Here is a 23,915-nt window from a genome sequence, read left to right as displayed (position 1 = left end):
CAGGGCTGACTCACTTGTGGGTTGTTTCACCGATAACCTCAGGCAAAGAAATTGCAAACAGCACTACCCGGAGGCCAAAAGTATATTACAGCCGTATAGTTTTGGAACACCATAGAGTAGGGGTCCAAAACTCAGTTTAGCTACCTGAAGACAGAGTCTATATCTTTGGTCCATTGTCTATGTCTACTTTACAAGTTTATTGAACATTTGTTCTTGTCTATGTACTGCTAAGTGATATCTTTTGCGTATCCTGTGAAACGACAGGAGCCAACAACTTGTTGCTAAGGACTTTTCTGATGACCAAATCCATCGACAATAGTAAAATGCTAAGTTTTAACCCCTTAATGCCCGTTGTCTCAAATATGCAACAAACCAAATTAGTGTAAAATTACCTAAATGTAGTATTTACTTAAAGTCAAAAACACAAGTGAATATCTTTTTTTCATAGCTGGGAATAAATTCAGGCATCATGGTTTCAAGCATAAATCAAGCTGAAACATCCCAAAGCAAATACAAAGCTATCATTGAAGAAGCATGGACATGCAGAAGATCAACTTGGGACTGTTAATGGCCAGTTTGAGACCCCTGTCATGGAAAATCAATGGGAAACAGGGAATGGGTTTTAACTAAACACTCCACGGCATGACTTGGTGGGCCAAAAGATAACCTTTGGTGGGCCAAATTTGGGCACCCATGATGCACATGGATCTAGTCGTCTGCAAATGGATGCATCAGAATGGAGCAGAGCAGGCAGCTTGCCTTGATATCACTGGTACAAGCTTTTTTCTACAGCATTTTTTCATCTGCTCCTGGTTGATTCACAGTGATTTGAGTAAATAAATACTCAGGAATGCAAATTTAGTCTTAATTTTCTTTATGTTTGCCCTCCATCATGAGAAAAATGCTACACGAACATGTTAAAAAACGATTTTCATTGGAGTGAAACGCTCCTACTCATCAGCATGACGTTGTGCTATGTCTTCAGGGGGGATTATCTCCATAGCAACTTCATCAACACTCACACAGACTGGCATCCTCACAGTTAGCCCCAGGTACTGGTCAGTGACCACAGTTATGTTGACTGTAAAGGAAACTTGTAGAATTAACTGGAATGAGTTAACATCCTAACCACAACGGACTCAGAGAAGGCTTGCTCAGCACACCATTGTGCTTTTAGTTCTCAGCTTTGCCTTACAAGGATGCTTTTGATGGTTCTCTGTGCACTGTTGTGTAACAGATGTGTGAGTCAAACTGCACTGAGACACCAAAAGACTCTGACAGACTTTGTTCTGTTCTTCTGCTGTCACCTGAGGTGGAAAGTCCACATGCAGGTCTTTCCACAGAGATCCTTTAAAACCCAGAAGAAACGATGACTTTTATAGCACTTTCGCTCTAAAGCCGTCCTCAAACAATGATGAGCTGTTTCCTCTTCTTCGTACCGCTGTGGCTGTTTAACTTGCTCTGTCTTGTTTGCTTGGATTTCTGTGGTGTAGGAAAATGAGACAACAGCACCTTCCTCTGTGTTTTTTTCATTTTCTTTCCCCTCTCCACCTTCGCAGGCTCTGTCTCACAGACACCCAAACACACACAACACAGTCCCGGCTCTAAATCAGCCACAGCTTGATGTTTGGAGCGGGAATTGTGGAATTTGGCTGCTGGTTTTTCATGGAAAACTTTAATGGAGTAAGCAGTCGTGCTTTAAAAGCGTGATAGTAGGATGCGATTTTACACTGTTGGTCAGGCCAAGCATGTTCCGCTCTGTACAACATTTGTTCTACTGAGCAGACCCTGAATGGCTTTTCAGTATGGCGGGGGGGTCAGAGAGAGGGGACGTACACAGAGCCAGACCTCAACCACAAGGTCGAGTTACAAGCAGCACGTCTCACCTTACTGCCTCCGTCTTTCTGTCTCTTCTCATTGTCAGAATTTCAACTTTTGTGTTTTCTTTGTCTGTCTTTCACGAGTCTGCGCCGTTTCCTCTCAAAGGTCACGCCTCACTGTCTAGTATTTTCAAGTTTCCAGACCTGAATCGCTGATTTAAGAGTTATGTCAGTCTTCTTATGTCATAAATTGAATTTTTTTTTTAATTCCTCCTTGATTTGCAAAACATTTCAATAAAGTTCTAGGATTTTAAATCTGCACTTATCTGTGGCTTCAGCTGTAGACTTTTATCTTTGTTTCATAAATAAAACATTTTTATTATTATTTCACCCAACTTTTCCAAATAACCATTGAATGCAATAAAAGACAGAAAAAATGAAAAGGTCATGTGACCCATAACTTATAAAGAATATATTCTTGTGGCGTTTTTCTTATGATGGAAATGAATATGAGCTTAAAACTGCATTTCTGAGTATTTCTAGATTCAATCCGTGGTGAATCGGGAGCAGATGAAAAAATGCAGCTAGAAAAAAACTCTCAGTTGTTACGCAGAAACGGCGATGGGCGGGCCAAAGTCTCACTACTCCACTTCGTTCCCACTTTTGGACAAATAGACAATTTTCCTCGTCCCAGCTGGGATCTGGCTCAGGACTTTACAGCTGGATGTCTCAGCAGTTAGTCACCATTTTTGTTGCACCGAAACTGTTAGGTTGGAATTGTGAGGGTCTGTAAACTAAGTGTAGACAAAGGGATCATGGGAAATAAGCAGAGGCTTACTTCCACCCCAGCAGCCCTGCCCACGGCTCAGAGGTGAATTTCTAATAACCTCCTGCTGCTCTGCAGAATATCTTAGAAAACAACACAGTTTTATGATTATTTATGCCTAAAAACTGCATAATTATAAACAAAAGATCAAAAGCTGATAGGAATTGGTTTTTAAAGAACTAAATCCTTTTTGAGTTGGGATACTTTAACCAATGGCCAACCCCAAAACTTCTAGTTTGAGCTCAACAACTGAATCCAGGTCAGTGCGTTAAGTAACCAGTAGGTGACTTGTTGAAGAAGTGTGAAACTACAACAGAAATAAACATAGCCTGCAGTCTCAGAACAGCCTGAGTAGGCATGTTTTAACAGCTGTCCATCTTTTTTTATTGCCTTTCTGCCTATTTTTGGAGTGACTTTGGTTTGGTTGCTTAATACTTAGTCAAAATATTCAGCTAAAAACCAATATGCCTCATCTTTTTAACTGGTCATTAGTTGACACATAGTAAGGCGATTGCAGAATTGAGACAGTAATCTGTCCATAAAGACGTTTTGCTTTTGTTTAAGGGAGCACACTTATAAAGTTCATCCCAGTGTGCCTTCAGTTCAGATACTATAAACGTGAAACTTTACCATAGTAAATCTTGTTATTAAATGACTTAAGTAAATTTTTTTGAAGGTGAATTTCCTTTCAATGTTTCTCCACAGCTTTAAATCTGAGTTCCCTGAGGAATGTTCCATCCCAAACTCTTCTCATTTACCCAAACTCTATGAAAAATTGTTCCTCGTCATTCTGGCAATGATTCTTAACAAGTCACTCAACAAGCCATCCCATGTCTTCCTCCTTAGCAGCACTTCTGCCTGCAAGCAAACATGTTGTTGAAATTGTGGTTCAGACAAGGAACCTTTTTTTTTTCCACCACAAGAGTAGATTTCACCCAAATTGCCCATTTAGGTCCATGTAGTTGTTTGTAGTCTTTCTTCCCTGTCAGATGTGTGTTTAAAGGTTCTGTATATGCAGCCTATACATGAAACCACATGATTACTGTACAATCCTCTGGCTCCATACTGCGCTGGGAAAGCAGACACTGGAAAGATGAAAGTATAGAATAATGATGTTGAATATTAGGTGTTGTGGCAGTATTTTTGGTGCTGTACATTAACACAAGTGAGTGTTTTCAGTAGCCAATCAGAAGACGACATGTCATCAGCAGATACAATGAAACACATGCTCTGCTTCCTTCAGGGTGTTGTTTTAGCTTGGTGGGGGAGAAGGGTGTCTAGGTGCTACCGGGACATGAAGGGGGGTTCTTCTGTAAATGATGTGAGATTCTTTTTTTTTTTTATTAAACACACATGCTCATTAAACAAGTGGCATTGTAAACAGAGGCGGTCTGGTGGGAATGGCTGCTCTCATTAGTGAACTCATAATGAGCGAGATAAGGATCTAAGATGGTCCAGCTGAGGTTCAGAGGTTGTGGTTTTGCACTCCAAACCCACAGCAGGTTGTCTGTTTGTGTGTTCAGTTAGTGGACCGCACAGCACAGCTTGGGAACATCAGTCTCCACACATGGTCGTTCCCCCTGGAATACGAGGGGGAGAACATACGTACATGTGTAAACGCTGGAAGTAGACATGGGTCTACTTTGTGTACATGTTAGAAAGACGTTAGATCACTACTTGCATGAACAGAAATGTAGTAAATAATTCAGTTTGTATATGATGAGAAGGGCATTGATTCTTTATTTATAGAGTAATTTATCTTTAGGACACGCTCAATGAAAATTGATGTTTTTATTGTGGCATAATGGAGGATATATATGCAGAAAATTCAGTTTAAAATGGTATTTCTGACAAAAAGATGTTGGAAAATGCCTGTAACACTGACAACGGTGTTACAGTCGGCGGGTCACTAGGTCCCCGCTCTAATGCATCCATTTGTAGGCGACTTGATCCATGAACGTCTTTGTTTTCCTCATCTGAGCTGGTATTTTGCTCAAAACTGTATGACTGGAGAGCTCCAAAATTCCTCACCATTTTTGTTGCACTACTAATGTTATTAACAAGTTTTAAGGGGCTGTAATTCAGATGAATGACTGGAAAGTTGGGGGCGGGCTTAGCTCGTGCCAACAGTTTCGCCTACAACACAGGCGAATTTCTAAAGAACCCCTGGTGCTCTACAGAAACTATGTCCTACAAAGGTTTCTTGATTTTAGTTAAAAATTGCAAAATCAAAATTGATAGAGAATGATTTGAAAATTGCTCATAAGATGATTGGAGCGGGATTTTGAAAAGAGCAAGTGGATTTATTCTTTATTTATAGAGTAATTTGTCATAAATAAGGATTTTATGCGAAATGGTGTCTGACATGCTAAGGCCTTCCTGACTTTCTGTCTTTTATTACCTCTGCAGAAGAAGGTCGTTCAGACAAAAATCCCTTACTCATTATTTTAAAAGTGAAAATTTGCCATCCGAAGTATTACTTTCTAAAAGTCTCATGACAAGTTAAAAAATTCAGCAGGATAAAGCTTCAGGCTTGAAGACGTCTTCAGGCCTGAAACTTTGTTGACATAGCAATAGAGTTGTGAGGGGTAGAAAAACTACTCAAGCACAACATCAAATAGACGGCATACACTTTTAGACAGATTGAAAAGATCAGTTTTAGATCTGTTCTCTACCTTATTATTTGCTTAAATATACTTTTTTCCTCTCAGAGTTTCATAGTCTATCTAGTTGCCTTCAGTAAATACATCTTCTCTACCACAATCCTGTTTGTTAGAGGTTTGTTTTGTGATGCTGAAGTCAGCGAAACGATTGGAAAGAACTGTCAGGTTGTCAGAGCGTCTGCTCTGAAAGAAGTAGGATCTGCTATCTGACTCAAATAGGAAGGCATTTATATCCTCAACATGCATGCCATGGTTCTGGCACTGTTTCTGTGTGAATGCAGCCAGTGGAAACTCTTAATCTCTGACAGGATGGTAGATTGATTCCTTGCACATGGCACAGTGTTTTTCTGCTGGTGACTTGTGCTGAAGATGGCATGTTTGACTTTTGTTTTTCTCACATGAAAAGAACCGTGCAAGTGTTTGTTTGGGTTTTGTCAACGGCAATCTATATCTTCTGTCATTTATTGTTTAGTGTCTGATCAGGCTTGAACTCTGTTTCCGCAGGGTCAGAAAGGTCACCCCGGTCCACCTGGACTCCCTGGAGAGCCTGTAAGTGTTTTACACTCATTTATGGAAAATCTGTCAAAAGTACAAAGCGTATACACACTTTATGTTTAGCTTGTAACTCATCCAAGATAACTCTTTTTACTTGGCTTTCCTAAAACCCATCTTTCATTTTCAACGTACACACATAAAGGACTTTCATCTCGGGTTCTCCGTTTTCATTTCTCTGCACTTTTCGCCCACCGTACTGATGTCATTCTCACCTCATTTTTCGAAACCCTCGACCGTCATCCACTGCGAGGCTGTTTAACCTCGTAGTCTGTGTGTACCAAGCATGCTCGCAGGGCAGCCAGATTAGATTAAGCTGCTACGGAGCACTGGTGAGGACAGACATCTGGCCGAAGCCCCTCACTGCGGTGGTGCTTCCCAGGATGTCAGAAAGCGTTGCCAGAAAGACAGAGAAAATAGAGAGAAGAGAAACAGGAACAGGCCAACTAGGCCAACGGTGCGATTCACTCATTACACTGCAGCTTTGGAGAAAGTTTCACTTTAGACCTGCTGTTTTTACTTGAGTTTAAACTGCAGTACGCCTTGGTAAAAGTTTCTCCCTTAAGTAGTTCAATGAACTCTTTTATTCACACAGAGAAAGGAGGAGACAGTGGCAGCGATGTCCGGCCCAAGACTATTTTAAGTACTAAGCATCCAGCTCAGCATTTAGGGCTATTTTCAGTCATACTTTTGCTTTTTTTTAAAACAAGACCTTAGTCATTACTAAAAGAGTGGAACTGTGTTTTTCCTGCAAAAGCGCCCTGAGAAAACAGAAAGATCCCGCCTGAGATTTGCTGCATGTGTGCAGACCCTAGTTGAAAGAAGCTGCCTGTTTTTACAGTAAATCCCCGTCGTCAAGGTGATGTCATCATTCGGGGAGCTCCCACACAGCTCATCACGAGGAACAGCCTTTCGTCTCACTCTGCGTTATGTCCTCCCACTGCATCCATCCACAAACACCCCCCAGTTTCCCACAGAGTTGTAGCTAATGATGATCACAATGACCTTGAGCCTGTAATACCAGCAACCGAGTATAAAGCATGAATGGTTGGCATGGTAGAAGCAAAGGCCACCTGGTTTGCATAAAATGCTGATAACTCTTTCCTACAGCATTACATCACTAGTTCCGCTGAGAGCCTTTGCTCACTGTTGGCCAGTCAAAGGTTTACACTCGACTAAATTATTGTCCGGCTCTTACCGGCAGGAGCACTGTGTGCTATATTTATCCAAGACAGGGAGCAGCAGCCGTGGTGCTGCATTTCTGAGGTCAAGAGGGAATTTGTTGGATTGAATTCCACAAAATTTGGAAGCAACCTAGTTGTGTGTGCGTCTTTAGCATGCTGTCCAAGAGTTAAACATATAAACACAACCTCTTAATGAGTACCAGCAGTGTGTATAAACTAAGATTTGAAAAGATTTCTTCATTGTGTGTACTTCATATTGCACACAAAAGCGTGTAACTATTTTAGATGATTCAACTCATATACAATCACAAATTAAATAAAAAAGTTAATAAACTGATACTTTGAATTATCCAAATATTTTTGTTTGATGTTTATTTTATCAAATATGGATTTGGGGTTTTCTTTCTATTGTGAGAGATTGAAACAAGTCACTGACTAAATTTATATGCAATATTCTGATCTCAATCCTAAAATTTCCCTAATAAAACATTAATATATGAACACACTTTTTCAATTAGTTTAGCAGGAATGATATGGAAATTTGGATAATTCATGTGTGGAATCACAATGAGAAGCACAGGGCTGCCAAACCCTGTTTGTTAGCCAGCAACCTCTAACTTACTTGCTGATGATCATCTGGATAACGTGATTTCAGGGTTTGATTGACATCTGATCTAGTGCAGCTTTAGCTAAAACACCGATTTCTTGAAAACAAACAGATGGGTTAATTTTGAGATCCAGGGCTGGGATCATATAGTGAGAGAAGTATATCATAATTTTGGAAATTTTTACGTTCAGCTGACAGTCTACTTAATCCTTAAACACCGGAGATGTTGCCAGCGACGACTGTCACAAACGGGCAGATGGCTGGATCACAGACAGGAGAACTGGAGTGAAACACAGCTTAAAGTTCACAAACTTAAATCAGTCAAAGATGAAGCAGGGTCAGATAAAGCAGAAGATCAGGTCAGGATGATAACGCTCAGTAATGCAGTCAGACTGGCACAAACAAGACTTCGCACTGAGCAGAGCTCAGAGCTCTGACTAAATACTGCTGGGAGTGACTTGCAAGGGCTGATGGGAAGTGTAGTGTGGAGACCCAGGAAGTGCTAGTATTCAGGTGATGGATCTCGTTAATGGCCAACTTTGGGAGACAGGTGAACGATTCATAATAGTTTTGGTAGTCGAAAGAATGTCAACACTGGAGCTAAAGCTCTGGTTACCAACTAGTAAACTTTGTTACCGCTTGTTGCAAACTTTTATCAAAAAGTTGTGTGGGAAATCTGGTCACTGTTGCCATTTTTATTGAGTTTTTTCGTAAAATGCAATGACGAACATGACTCAACACATCAGAAGAGATGGTGGTTGTTTCATCAGACGGAAGAATATTAGTTGCAGAAAATGTGTCTTAACATCCTTCACCAGTGATTGTGTCTTTTCTCAGACTATTCTAAGACACAACTGGAATGGTCAAAAAAATAAAGGAATCCAACAAAAACAATTAACAACATTAACCTTATCCAGTACATACTCTTTATTCAGAATATGGTGTCTGTAGAAACAATGGAAATGACCATTTTTACTAGAATTTGTTTTAACAAAGATTGAATTCTTATCATAACTTGTGGTTGACGATATGCTGGTTGGAATATAAATTGAACAATCAATTAAGTATATATATATGTTCAAAATGAATTATACTAACTGTTTAAAACAAATCTTTATCAATTCTACTGGAATACATTTTTTAGATTATCTAGTGATAATTCCTGTTATTTTTCTGCACAAGTCCCGTAACGCGGAGAATATTTAGAACATTCGGCAACAGCTCATAGAGGCTCAACTGTCTGTGCTGATGAGGTTTTTGTTCCCCCTCCCCTTGCCCTCTCACCCCTCTCCACTTGCCCTTTTGCCCTTTTGCTGTCTGTCTTTCGCTCTGTCTTTCCTCCAGGGGGAGCAGGGGCCAGTTGGAAGCCCAGGTGCCAAAGGTTATCCTGGCAGGCAGGTGCAGTAAATCCTCTGCTGTGACTGGTACAGTTGTTGTCATGGCTTTAGTAGTAAGAGTACAGAGCCAAGTAGAATTAGGTTAAACAAAGCAGATGGTTTGAGGGAAAAATCATGGATTTAAGACGTGGGAAATATAGGAAGGAATATTTTAGCATCAGTGAAATGCATTTGTTCATGTCTTTTGTGGGTCATGTGTAAAAATTTCCAGTTAATTCAATTGTTTGACAGAATATCACATCATTTGCTCGTTGTGTTTAAGTTGTAAACTTTGTATTTCTTTTGAAACAGGTATTTGGAAGTATTTAAACTGAAAATTCTGTCTTTATTCTCTAGGGTTTACCAGGGCCTATAGGGCCAAGGGGGCCTAAAGGCGTCCGGGTAAGGACACTGAACCTTTCTAATCTGATAAAATGCCTAAATAATGGTTGACCAACCATTCTTTGTTTTCCAATAGAATTGTAATTTGCAAATCCCTGTTAAAATCCAATGAAATTCGCCCAAGAAGGCCAAGAAGTTAGTCATTTATGCTGTAAACATGATGCTATTAAACAGGAAAATATACCTAAAACTACGCATGCATGCATGAGTATATTCTACGTATATGCACCAGCATATATACCTCTTTTCATTTATTTGCATCCACCCTTCCAGAGTGCACAACCATCAAAAGTATGCCAAACTTAAACATGTTGTTACTGGATTGACAAGCTTCCAAATGTAAACTAACAGCCTTCAGGTGCACCAAGTCACGGACCCAAACCGATTTTTATTTTGCTTTTCAATAAAGGTTCTTTATCAGCTCCCCTTGGCCGCTCCAAAGTCTCCCTGCCCCCGAAGGCTGGAATTTCCTGTTTAAGCTCCGTATGAGGCCCTGCTGTCTTAAAAAGGCGTTCTAGTCCCCTCGCTCACTGAGCCACCTTTCCACATTCTCTGCCCTTCTACTTTTAGCTCATTCCATATTGTGTAAATGTAAACTTGCTGAACTCCCTGTCACCTGTAACTTGACTGTTCCCCCAGAGTTCATCTGTTCTGCTTGTGTGTCCTTCTGTGTGTCTCCTCTGCACTGGCAGCCCCGGTTATCTTCAGAGATCCCTGGCGTGAGGGTATGTGCCCTTGGACTACATCGTGGAAGCCAGCACCATGCAGTCCATGGGCATATACACTTGCCTCATGGTTTGGTTCTTCATGGAAGCCCACCCTATCCATGCTGGACCGCCGGCCAATGAAATGCAACCTTAAACCCAGTGGGAGTTGCTGTTGTCTTTGCTGCTTGTGCTGCATCTAAATCCTCGCTCTTCTCTTCCTCCTGCAGGGTTTCATTGGAATCCCTGGCCTTTTTGGTCTCCCTGGGCCTGATGGTGAAAAAGTGAGTTCTTCCCAATCGCGATTTAATTTCTCGACCCCATCAATGTTCCCTTGAGGTGAAAACATTGTGCCTCGGTTTTATTCAGCTGGCCCGTTGTTGTGAAAAAGCAGACCCAGCTGTTTGGATGTTTCCGTGTTAAAGTGTGTGGGAGTGTTGATGACTCATGTGATAAAAGCCTCCTTAGAGCCTTTGAACGTCCTGAACTCAAGGCCTCGTTGTTTTTTACAGCCAGCGATTAGCCTTCATATAACATGCTCCAGGGGGCTGCATCAGAGCAGAGGAGGGCCTTATCACATCTAGCCAAACAGCACTTTGAATTGATACTGTCTACCGCTTTACCCACAAGATAAACTTTACTTTAAATACAAATTTGCCATATCCCCTCATCAGATACAACCTGTAGAAATGTCAGACGGGCCCCATTAGCTTCCGTCTGATCTGGATATGAGTGGAATTTGAAGCTTTTCACTTTCATGTTTTAAAAGAGGCTGTTAAGAAGTATAGATGTGGTTCTTGCATGATGTCTTTTTTGTCTTTGTTTTTTACTTCTGTAACCTTTTTCTTTTTCCTTGTCCTCCCCCCTTTTTTTTAAATCCCCTCCTCACGTTTGGCTTTTTAGGGCATTCCTGGTGAACCAGGGAAGAGGGGCAAGATGGGTAGGCCGGTAAAGTTTTGTCTCAACATACTTTACAGATAATATTTCTTGCGTGTTATCTATTGTGTTTCATTGAAAGATCTGAAAGGCTTTTAAGAAGCCAAATTCTGTGCATCTTTGTTTAGTTTTTGGAGCTAGCCCCCAGTGGTCACGTTGTGAACTACACCTGACTTTATTGTTTTTAAAGGGTAACCAAACAGGGAAGTTGGATGCTGACTCCACCCACAGCCGAAATAGGAAAATCCAGTCAGAGGGGTGGGGCTTGAGGGCTGGACTGTTATCATTACTGGAGCTGCAGATCATGATGTCAGATTTCTGAAACTTACATGGTTTGACCTATCACAAAATTCAACTGTAATACCTCAATTCAACCTGTAGGGGGCAGTACACAAACAGTTTTACACATTATTTTTAAGAATGAAACAATTTAATTTTAATTTTTCAACAATTTGGCAATTGCCAACAAACAACACTTTAAAAGCCCAAATTAATAGAGATCAACAGACAAAATTAAGTGATTTAGGGTTTGGTTACTCTTTAAAATTTGCTATTGGTTGGTTCTATGTTTTAACAAATGTTGTTTGAATATTTTGAATAATAAGACAATTGTTGGAATTCATATGAGACATAAAGTGAATATTTTGTGGGGGTTTCCTACTTGCAAAGATTTCAATATTGGTACAGTTTTATTCAGATAGTACCTAAAATATTAAATTTACCTAAATTTAAACTTAAAGCAAATTTTTCCATAAAAAAAAAACAAAACATTGAATTAGTTTAATATGGTAAAAGAAAAAGTCACTTAAGAACCCACTCCAACTAAAACTGGGTTTTTGGTGTTTTAACTTTTTTTGTAGCATTTTTCTCACAGTGAAAGACATTTATAAAGAAAGTAAAGCTTAAAATGGCATTTCTGAGTATTTATTTATTTATTTATTCAAATTGTGAATAAGGAGCAAAAAGATAAAATGCAGCTTTTGTAAAATCTATCATCTGCAGGCTCTACTCCTCTCCGTTCTGATGCCTCCACTTTTAGACAAATAGATCCATGAACGTTTTCTCCTCTGAGCTGGCATCTGGCTCAAAACTGTACGGCTGGATAGCTCCAATATTGCTCGCCATTTTTGCTGCACTGGTAATGTTAGTTTGGAGTTGTGAGGGGTTGTAAGCCAGCTGGAGAGTGTACATAAAAGGATGATGGGAAATAAGCGTAGGCATATATCCTACTAAAAGTCAGGTTTTTTGATTTAGGCTAAAAACGTCATATTCATAATTAAATGACCACTGAGTCCTTTCTGAATATAGATCAGAAGATGATTGGAGTGGATCTTTAATTGATACTGTAAAACCATATCTCTGATTTAAGGCTATAAGTCTAATTTTTTTTCTTAAAACAATTTAATTTCAACAGTGCCCTATAATGATACATAAAATCATTTTGAGCAAAATGATTTTATGTCAAGTTTTCCTGCAACACCTATCGTCTTTTCATTTTGTTATTGTACAGAGACTACTAAAGTTTCTGTAGGTTTATTAGCGCATTAACACATATTTTTCTTTTGACCAAAGCGCACACTCCAGCACAAAAACAAATAAATGAAGCTTTGCTGAGGATTTATAACCAATTCTCTGCATTGTGCCATACTTACGGCCTCAGGTGCAGCTAAAGTTTTATAGGGTTTGCTTTTACGTCATTGTTTGAGCCACCTCAGTGTTTCCATGCATGTTGGAGGGATTGGATGTGTCTGAAAACGAGGCTCCTAGCCAGATATCTGAGTCTCCAATTCAAGAGAAAAAGGCAAGTAGTCTGAAGGAAAGCACTGATTCATCTGTGATATAGTGTTCAAAGTTACTGGAAAGAGTTTTAGAAGGAGAGTGTAAGCCCAAAATGCACTGCTGAGATCATTTTGCAGCTGTTACTCATTGGCTTTTCAATAAATACAGCATGTATGCGTCAAACATCGGGAGAGATGCAAGCCGGAGTTTTGCCTAGTGTGAAGTTTCAGAAACAAAGCTAATACTATAATCTGAGAAATGTTTAAGAAGTTGGCTGATTGTCACTATTTGTGTGGCTTTTTTTGGAAAACGGGACGTCTGACGGAGGAGAGATTGTACTCCAGGGCCGTGAGCCAACATATTTTTGCATGAAAAACAAACTTTTTTTCGGTTGTTTCACAGATCGTATAAATCTGAAAGTAGTCAGATGGTAGCACTGTCATCAAATTTTATTGTCTCCCCTCCCAAAGCAGATTCTGGATGATATATAACTGCAGAAGCTCTACTTTCTAAAGTTTGCACATGACTATGCAGACTGTGCATGTTGATACGGAGCAGCCTTGGAGTTAAAAAATAACTTTTGCTGGTTATGTAAGTTAGACTCTTTTGGGATCTGCTGCTTGTGCGTGGAAAATGGAGAGCAACGACATTTATCAGGATGCTCCCCGAGACAGCACTGTGATGGCGGAGAAAGAAGAGGAGATTCGCATGAACATGAGCCAGACATTTAATGACTATAACCGTAGCGCTTGTACTTTGTCTAGGAAGCACACAGACACACAGTCTGTCATTTAGCAAAGAGGGAAAAGTCATGCCTGGAACACTGGAGAGCTTAACAAGTTTCCAAAGTGCTCTGCCAGCACTTCTTCATTTCATTTGATTTTTTTTTTCATTTTTTTCCCCCACTTTTCACATATATCTGGATTTGTTTGTTGTTTGGCAGATGTTTTATCCATTTAACAAATGAAGTTCATGCTGAGAAACAAGACTTTCTGCCTAAATGTAAATACACTTTACATGATCCACTTTAGACCCGTATGACTCTCTTCTTGGCAAAGTTGCTTTTCCCACATTTGTCCTCGCTTTATTCCACAGCGGAACAGCTGTACGATTCAACTTTGGGGTCACGGTTCGTTGGTTTCTGTGGCACTTTTGTGCTTGTTCTGTGGACAGAAAGTGAGGCCATGCAAAACACTGACCCTACCTTTGATTTGTGGATCGCAAAAAAAGAATTAGGGGGAGATTTCACTTTACTATTACAGTTTACTCAAAGATTGCAAGTGGAAAAAGTGAATTTTTGAATTATAAAAATAAAACAAAGGCTTACATTTATATATAATTTAGGTCTGTGGGTTAGAAATACATGCTGCTTATCTAAATCATCTCTGTTCCTTTCTTGACACAGCAGTAATTAGTGTTTTCAAACAATGCATTGAAACCAGAATAGCAGAGCTGCCCACTGTGATTGCTTCTGAATGGCCTCAGTTTAAACTAGCTTGGCTTCGGTACTTTTTGCAGTTGTGGTTTCTCTCTGCCGAGCCACCAGCTGTTAGAACAGTCCAGATTAGTTTCCCATTTACTGCTAAATGGGCAGAATAATTATTTGGCTCGTGGGCTGACTTGTTGTACCCGGAAAAGCTGGCTGCTCAAACTTTGCAGCAAATAGAACAAATGTTTGTAATAAAACTACAATTCCAGCTATTTATAAATATATTTAACTAGTATATGTACTAGATTGCATCTGACTTTCTGATATTACATGACCAAGGTACATAACAAGTTATTATTTTAATATGGGATTACTTGTACTTAAGGACATAAATGAAAAAATATATATTTTTTTATGTAAATTACTACAGATTTCTTAACTTGGCTCACACAGTGACCTAATTTGAGCCAAAATATTCTAAAAGTCAGCAATCTTGCAGCTGTAGTCACCACTAGATGGTACTTTATTTGTTATTGTCACTAGTACAATAAAATTAATCGTAAGTATAATTTACCATTAGTAAATTTACAACTTGATAAATGATAAATATTACATAAAAAGTGCATGAAAGCAATGCATTTGTCACTAGATAAAAAGTGCATTAGTCCTTAAAAAATGGATACACTGCTGATAAGTTTTTAAATTGCTAAAAAGAGAAAAAGAATGAATAATAAATAACCATTTTCATTTTAACCATTTTTTTTTATTTGCTCTTAATTTATTCAGAATCTAGAGGCTGATCAACCTGTATTATCTGATTATCTGATTATGCTTATAGGATCTATGGAGCCTTTTTAGTGTCAGGAGGTCAATTATTATTATCATTATTATTGTTATTGGTATTTTGTGTGCACAAAGAAAGGAAAACAACTTTTTCTTGTTTCTACTCTGCATAAAAAATGTGTGCACAAGAAAACAAGCTAGTTTGAGGAGCACAAAAATGTCCAATTCAATTTGTGTTTGCTATTTTTTTTTTTTTTTTTTGTCTCATGCATACAGGATAAATAAATATATCCCTTTTTATCACAGTATTTGTAAAGTGGCTATTCACAGCAGTTTGTCTCAATATTTCAAAGACTCTGAAAAACATCAAATCTAAGTAATGATAATAAGAAGTATTATGATTCAACTTAACATTTTGGATCAACTTTTTCTATCAGTTTATTTTGTGTGCAAAAGTTATCGGCTTAAGCTTCAAGACAAAAAAAACAAATAAATAAATTAAAACACAAAACTTGTTGCAAATTTAGAGCTGTTATTTGTTTGAATATCATCTCAAGTTGACATGTTATTTCTGTCGCCCCCATGTGGCCAAAAACAAAAGAAATGAAGCAGAAAAGGTTGTTGGTACACAGCCAATCATAAAAGTCGTTTTTGTTCTCAGGGTTTTCCGGGGGACTCTGGAGAAAGAGGCCCACCTGGAGCAGATGGAGAGCCAGTAAGTCACACACTCAGTTACTTACACACTTAAATACATAACCAGACAACATGCTTACGCACACAAACTCAGAGCGGCGGTTTACTCCCACACAACCCCCCCTGGTATTTTAGCAGTACTGGTGGTTAAATCATGCAGCCTTTCAGCAGTTTTACCCCTTTTTTGTGTTTTGTCTGAGGCTGTTTTGGACAAAATTTGCAAAACTTTTCAATTCGAAGTTTTGCCTTCAAACAGATGGTTTTAATTGACAGAAACTTGCAGTAGTCATCATCAAATACAACTTTTTTTGACCCCATTTACTACCTCATTTTTGAAAAATACAAAGTGATGTTATGACATGTCATTTTGAGTATTATATGCCATGAAATGTTAGAAAATATGATTTGGAGCATTTTATGAGGAAGACATCAAAAGATTTGAACATAAATGTGTATTTTAACCATCAATTTACAAGTAAGGAACTCAATTTTTTGAAGAAAAATAAAACAAACAGGTTAAACATTTTCTTTCCTTTAATATATAACCTACTCGTTGTAGTGAATTTATGAATGAAAAAAGTATATATTTTACCCACACCTGCTCATAATTTGCACAGTTTCCTTCTAAAAAATCAGGAAACTCACATTTTTCACCCTTTAGGCATTTATTTTTTACTGGATACTATATCTTTAGATCGCGAGGACTATGGCATTCAAAGGAAAGTAAAAAGGGGGGAATGGATTTGGCGATTTATGTTTCATTTGGCAAAACTTGTATCGATTTAAAAATGTTGGCAAGAAGATATTTAATGAATTAATTATTTTGTTTTATTAAATATTCAAGTCGAGTTTTTTTCTAAGACATACTCCAAAAGAAAAAGGGAAAAAATTGTTCTGGTACGTATCGTATCACCAAACTCTTGTCAATATACTCCTAAAAGTAAATAAAAAATATTGTATCTTCACCTTTAAGATACAAGGGACAAAAAAGAAAAGATTTTATCAGTGCAAAGCATAAAACTATGTTTTAATTGGAAATGTTTAAATGAAAGTTATATATTTAAAATAATTATTCATTACCAGCTCTGTGATGTAGTAAAAAAGCATCTACCCTCAGACTTTGGGATTGTGGATTCATTCTTACATTTGATCAGTGTTGGAAATGAACCATTATTAGTTGTCTGACCGCTGTAATCCATAATGTGAGAAAGTCCAGGGTGTCTTCTTTCTGTTTTGCCATATTTTATACAAATAAAGACATTGTCATCATTAAGACTTCCCTTAATTCCCCCCTTTTTTAAATTCTTACCTTACTTTTTGAGGTGGAATAAACCTGCGCCTTTGCACAAGCCGTGGTGGGATGATGGGTCTACATCCCCCGCCACCTTTACCCCCAGGCACACACCATTACATGCACACAGCCCCCTCTCATAAGCTTCAGTGAACACTGGGCCACTTTTTAGAGCATGTTTGTTTAAAAAAAGAGCCAGCAACCCACAAAACCTTCTGCTTTTCCTGCTCCCCTCATCTCACGTCATCTTTTCCCTCCTCTCTGGCTAGGGAGACATGGGACCCTTAGGTCCAAATGGAGTTCCTGGACTTGTTGTGAGTAGTCATTTATTGGTTTTTGTCTGTTTCAGTAAGCTATTATCAATAGAAATCCTAAGATTGCCCTCAAATCCTCAATTAACATCAATCATGATACATTATTTTGCAAACCTTTACAGAAAACTGCAATTGAACAAAGAACAATGACAAAATATTCTTGTTGTTGTCCTCTTTGCCTATTTAACTATTTACAGCCAAGAGCTGCCCCCTGCCCACCTAGCACCTTGTCCTGCCCTATTGCCCACCCTGACAGCCACATAATTGTGTCTGATTATATTGTGTCACTGGCCTTGCTTGTCACATTCCGCCTGCAGCCATCACTGCTGCTCCTCTTGGTCTATTCTAGGCCACGGGTGGTGGCAGTAGGCCTATAATCGGAGGACCGTCTGATTACAGCTCTGTGTTGTGTTCCGTGTCCTTTACACCCATCTTTAATTGCCAGTGTGATCTATACCAGCAACACCAATATTTGGGTAGACAAACATCCTTCTCAGGGGGATTCAGGCCTATAAAAGCCAAAATGAAAGCTGGTCACAGCAGGGAACTGCCAGAAGGGGAAGCGTCTAGACAGCCATTCATTTACACATTTCAGGACACAAAAGTTGTTTTTCAATGTAGAAAATCTGTTTTGATTCAGCCTGCATTGATTTGGTGAGGATTTTTCTGATTTTTATGCAGCAAACCCTCTTGAGGAGTGCTATATATTGTTTGTGTCTCTGTAGTTGCTTTATCACCAAATGTTTCTAATCTTTCTTTCTGGTATTAGGGTGATATGGGACCTGTAGGAGAAATGGGCCTTTCTGGACCAGCTGGACTGAAAGTAATCCCATAAACACACAGATGGAAACGGTTTCCTTCAACAGTCTTATCTTTTATTATCTTCATTGTAATGCCTTGTAATTTTGTTTGTTTGTTTGTTGTCTTTTTTTGCAAGTTTCCAAACCTAGAAATTGTTTATGCCACTCATGAAAAGCTAAAGTGGACACAACATTAATGAGTTGTCATTAAGATAAAGTTCATGTTGTGCTTTTTAACACGTTCATTGGTGCCTGTTACAGGGGGTTCCAGGAAATGCAGGAGAACCAGGACTGAAAGGTGATAAGGTGATCTGAATATTCCTGTTATTGGCCTGTGTTTTCAGCTGCATGTGATGGACATTTGCATCCTTCTTTTTCTGTGTCTTTTTACTTTCTTAGTGTGTCAGTCTATTGTTGAGTTCCACCTTTTATCTGATAGAAACCTCTGGTGACTGTTTTATCTCACTGAGTAGTGAAGTTTTCATCCCTCCTCTGTTGATTGAAACTTTTACTAATAACCACTCAAATGACTTTTACAATCATATAAAAAAAAGAATAATAAACGTGTTTCTCTGTGAATATAACCCATTCATGTATCAATCAAAACTGTTCATATACAAGGTTTAACAGATTTTCTGTCTATAAAAGTCCATACAAAGACAGTGGGATGTCAGGTTTTAGAGCCCAATGAGTTCTGAAAACAAGAACACACACAGATGTGTGTCATTAAACATTAAATCAAGACTGCAGAGACCCACTCCAATTTAAATAGTGTTTTTGGTGTTTTGAACATGTTCTTATAGCATTTTTCTCATGATCCAGGAGATATATTACGAAAATTAGATCTAAAATTGTCTTTTTGAGCATTTCTTTATCAAGAGAGAGGGTAAACGAAGGGTTAATGGGTAATAAGTGCAAGCTTACCCCACGCCAATGGTCATTCGCACAACCCACATTTTCATCCCCGAGTCGTCACATTTTGACGTTTGGTTAAGGACCCCCCTGCGTCACTTTTTGATGTTTTGGGTGTCCTCAACTCATCGTTTTTGATGTACTGGGCGTTCCCATTAAATCACAGGTCTCGAACCTCCGGGCCCCAAACTGGAACCGGTCCAGTATCGGTATGCGGAGCACACTGGTATCCTAACAATAACCCAGTACCGGTTTGCATACTGCGTCTTGTACCAGTTCGGGTCCATTACAGCATCTGGTACCGTATCCAGTACTGCGTCCAGTGCCAGATTAGGGTTAGGGTACCAGTACCGGGTTTTAGTACTGGTACTGGACGCATCCCGAGGACTACGGATGTGGTACCGGATGCTGTACCGCATCCTGAGAGTTGCGGACCCTTGATTTAACGAACAGCCAGCACATCAATATGTGACGACTTGGGGATGAGAATGTGCCGGAATGTCTGATTAACTACTGCTGCTCTGCAGAAACTATGTCCGTGAAAAAGACAGGTATTTTCATTTTGGCTAAAAACAGCATAATCATAATTAAGACCTCTTGAATAAGTTTTAAAATAGATCAAAAGCTGATTGGAGTGTGACTTTAAGATGAAATAAACAGAAATTAATAGTAACCAAAATAAAGAAACTTTTTAAACGAACCACTGGTCAAACACTGACAAAATACCCGGTAAAAAATACATTTAGTTTTATAAAGTTGTGTCATCAACATAAAGTGGAAATAAATGCCTCTTAAAGTAAAATCCAAGGAAAGTAATGTATTTGATAAAAAGCAAGGGATCCACAATAGTGCCCTGAGGCACCCCACATGTTAATCTTGACAGATTTACATCAGGTAAAAGTCATCCATACATGCAGCTGAGCCAAAACAAAGACAACACTGAACCACAGCAGACTGGCAAAAGAACCTGCAAATTACAGAAAATAATTTTCCATAATGCCAAAATGTGGAAAGAAATGATATTGGTAAATTGTCCAATTATCTGTTAGTTGAATTCAGTAAAACATGTGGTGTATTTAAATGGAGGGAGTGCTTTTGAGAGCCGTTTTGGAAGACAGATGAACACCACATGAAAAACTTGGCCCATACAACCAAACCAAACTCACTGTGCGTCAAGGCTCATGATATACAAACTGTTAATTATTATTGTCTGTTGCAAAGACTGTATTTGACTGGCAGTGTAAAATGTTACTGTCCGCCCTAATGTTCTTCCATTTTTCCTTCTTCCCATCCAAATCTCATTCATCTTCCTGCGTGCAATCGAACCGTTTTCTCTCACCCAGGGAGATATTGGGATTCCTGGAGAGCAGGGGGAGATTGGCTTCAAAGGAGATAAGGTAAATCATCTCGTCTGCACAACCGAACATCACGATCAAGCGTCTCCTAACTCCCACATCTCCAATTTCATCAACCACTTCCTTGCTCAAGTACTCAAATATACCGTGTTACACAGTGTTTCTTACAAAGCTGCATTGTCAAGCCAGATGTCTGCTGTTTAGCTCAAGAAAAATTCCAAATGTCAATTCTGACATTTGTTGAAGCAAGGACTAACCCATTAAACATAAAAATGGGTCTGAGAAGTAAATGTATTTTTCCTTATGAAAAAATGTCTGTACTGTTTTTTTTTTTGTTGTTGTTTTTTTAGCCATTGGTCTTAAAGTTTCAGTTTAGATTAATCTTTTTTCTATCGGATAGGGTATCCAAGGACCTCCAGGATTAATAGGCGTTCGTGGGAAACCAGGACCACAGGTGAGTGTGACGTCCAAACTGTACTAATGTAACCTCAACAGCAGAGGCAATATTGTATCATGAAGTGTGAAATTGTCATAAATGTAGTAAGTGGGAAAAAAAAGTGATTCTAGTGATTGAGATGTTTAGTTTACCTCAGCACTACAAAAATCGTATTACTTTGGTGCAACAGTTTGAGGTCAAAACGTAGCATAACTACTTTGTTTTTTCTTCTTTTAATAAACACAATTTTTAAAAAATCAGGTTTTTTATTTTATGTAACTTATCGACTTTTCCTTTCTCTACTTTTTTTTGTTGTTGTTGTTGTTAAACAGGGAAAAGAAGGAGACAAAGGACCAGATGGAGCACCAGGACCACCAGGTCCCGAGGTTGGTATTCTCCAATTGCTTTAGACTTTGCATCCAGGAAACTATTAAAAAACTTTGCTTTATTTGACATTACAGGGTTTCCCTGGTGACATGGGACCGCCAGGAGAGAACGGCCTTGAAGGACCAAAGGTGAGCAAAATTTAAAACAGTAAGCACGACATCAGAGCTATGACCAGCTCAGTGGCCTTGTGGTAGAGTGTCCAGCCTGTGATTGGAAGGTCATGAGTTCAGGTCCAGGCTGAGTCATACCAAAGACTAATAATGGGACCCAGTGTCCCCCTGCTTGACACTCAGCATTAACAGGTTGGATTGAGGGGTGAAACCACCAAATGGTTCCCAAGTGCAACTGTGTCTGCAGCTCACCACTCCCCCAGGGGATGGGTCAATTGCAGAGAACAAATTTCATAGACCTAGGTGTGTGACAACTAGATTATTGACTATATAGGAGAACTGGACTGAGTGAATGTGAGTACTCCAACGACATTAAGTGTTTAGTCATCATTTTGTCACAGTACAGACATTGGCATGTTGGAAACAGAAATTGACAGAAAGTTGTGGTTGGTCCAAGTTGCTCCGAAACATGATTTATATGGACACAACTCTTGCCAATCTGGAGTGAAGTTGCTGAAAGTGCACACTCTTGCTAATTAAATTGGTCCTCGGAAGAATCTGACAATGAAATGTTTCAAATGTTCGACGTGAGACCTCATACTTTACCATCAATTCGTGTTCTCTCTCTTTCGTCTCCCTCCATGCAGCACTCTAACACATGAGACATCGATGGGAAGGCCACGATGTCCTTGTTTTAAGCACATCGGTACTTAGTAGGGTACTTTAAATGAGTCAAATGACCTAATCCAGACACGAATATTCTTATACAGAGGACATAAACTAATGGATGGTTCTCAGGAGGATATGCTAGATGTAGTTAGTGAGTTATAAGTCCATATTCAAAGATCATCTCATTGATATGTTAAAGCAGTTAGTTTTGCAGTTGTGTGTCATAAACCACTTTTTTTTTGCCTATTTTGGCAAAAAAAAAGTTCTTTTTGCCTGTTCTTTGGAAGCAATGAATGTCCATTATTTTCCAGACTTTCGATATATGTGCAAAAGTTCATCTACAACAGCCAACCAAACAGCTTTTGCTACAAAAGTTTTCCAGCTACAGAGTTTGATATTTTTTGGTATTGACTTTGGTTCCTTTCACAAGGGAAAACCAGGAAACAGAGGTTTACCGGGGCCACGAGGGATCCCTGGCTTGGAGGTTAGACTAACACACGCCACAACACAGTAGAATAAATTTGATCTTTAAAAATTTCCCCATGTACTTTGTCTTTCCAATGAGATAAATTATGTTCTGACAAATATATCTTTTCTTTTCAGGGGGATGAGGGTCCAATTGGGCCAGCAGGACCACCAGGGCTGGAGGTGAGATTTTACCTGAGTATGAAAAATCACAGGTGACCAAGGTTACTGAATAAAACACATGGTTATTGTTGGCGTTGAATTGGTAATGGTCTTTAATTCAGCTGTTCATCTAAGTATTATTTTAGTCAAGAAGGACATCTTTTGTCAGTAACCACAGTTTGTGTTTTTAAGACAATGAAAACTCTATTTTACACATTGTAATCACCTTGTCTATTTAAATTAAAGCTTATGAATAATTGATTTCAACTTGAGCAGCCACCTTAGATGTTTAAAGTCTCTGTGTGGTTTTTCTGTGCTCTTAGAGTCCCTAAAGTGCAGTTTAACCTCACAGCAAATGACAGACAAGTATAAAAAGAAAAAAAGTAAAATCTGAACTAACTACACATTTTCTGCCTTTCTTATTAGACGTCTGTTTCCTACCATTGATCATTTCATAGCCAAACATGAATTATGCTTCCCACAGTGTTTTTGTTGAAGTACATCATCTTTATGGATTTTTCTTGGTTTTTGTTAAAGTAAACACACAAATAAAAGAGTTTGGTTTTACTGAGGCAGTTGAATCATGACTTTTTAGCATTTTTTTCTGTCTACTCGTGAGGATTTACAGCTTGTAGTACATAGTCTTCACCACCAGGGGGAGATAACAGACATTAACATGCATACAATTTGAATAATAAAATATTTAGATGCCATCAAGTACTAAAAGATAATAGAGTCGATACATTTTTTTTTTTCTTTGAGTGATTGATAAAATAGAATACTACGGCTGTTTCAAACTAATAACTATTGTGCTTGAGGTTCTTCCTCTTAAATGTTGCACATTTATTTACTCGAGTTTTGTCCGCACCATCATCTGGAATACTTCACACCCCTTTTTTTTTCTCCGTCCAGTGCAAAGCAGTGAATGACTCCCCTGGGAGCTGTGATTGATCTTTGGTCGGGATTAACAAGGCCTTCTCAGCTTTAAACTCTTTTTAACTCTTCTAAATATCCACTTGTGTTAAATTTCACCCTCTTTGCGACACCGTATGCTCTTGTTGCTGTCCTTCTTTTGAAAATACCTGTCTGTTTAAAGCGATTTGGACATTCTTGAGGTAAAAGTAAGGAAACCTTTTCAGTTAGAATAATCCTCATAACACAGCATTACAAGAACATTACAGCCTTTAAATGCTTTTACAAGCCACAAAAATGCCGTGTCAGCATTATCCAGACATCCCTTTACTTATTTAAGCGAGAAAC

The 23,915-nt window shown here is 38.8% G+C and overlaps 1 protein-coding gene across 1 annotated transcript in view; it reads left to right on the top strand.

Annotated features, from left to right (window-relative positions):
• Positions 1 to 23,915, top strand: part of LOC112163358 (collagen alpha-1(XXVII) chain A) — a gene marked incomplete in the record, with an annotated part of 69,567 nt that overhangs the window by 25,073 nt on the left and 20,579 nt on the right. The window contains 14 exon segments of the mRNA XM_024299720.2: positions 5,814 to 5,858; positions 8,997 to 9,050; positions 9,386 to 9,430; positions 10,365 to 10,418; positions 11,038 to 11,082; positions 15,723 to 15,776; positions 17,315 to 17,359; positions 18,129 to 18,182; positions 18,421 to 18,465; positions 20,415 to 20,468; positions 20,827 to 20,880; positions 21,195 to 21,248; positions 21,324 to 21,377; positions 22,459 to 22,512. Of these exon segments, the coding sequence (XP_024155488.1) occupies positions 5,814 to 5,858; positions 8,997 to 9,050; positions 9,386 to 9,430; positions 10,365 to 10,418; positions 11,038 to 11,082; positions 15,723 to 15,776; positions 17,315 to 17,359; positions 18,129 to 18,182; positions 18,421 to 18,465; positions 20,415 to 20,468; positions 20,827 to 20,880; positions 21,195 to 21,248; positions 21,324 to 21,377; positions 22,459 to 22,512 (711 nt within the window).

This window comes from Oryzias melastigma, linkage group LG12, assembly GCF_002922805.2.
Source record: "Oryzias melastigma strain HK-1 linkage group LG12, ASM292280v2, whole genome shotgun sequence".
Taxonomy (NCBI): Eukaryota; Metazoa; Chordata; class Actinopteri; order Beloniformes; family Adrianichthyidae; genus Oryzias; species Oryzias melastigma.
This window is presented reverse-complemented; position numbering and strand designations above follow the sequence as displayed.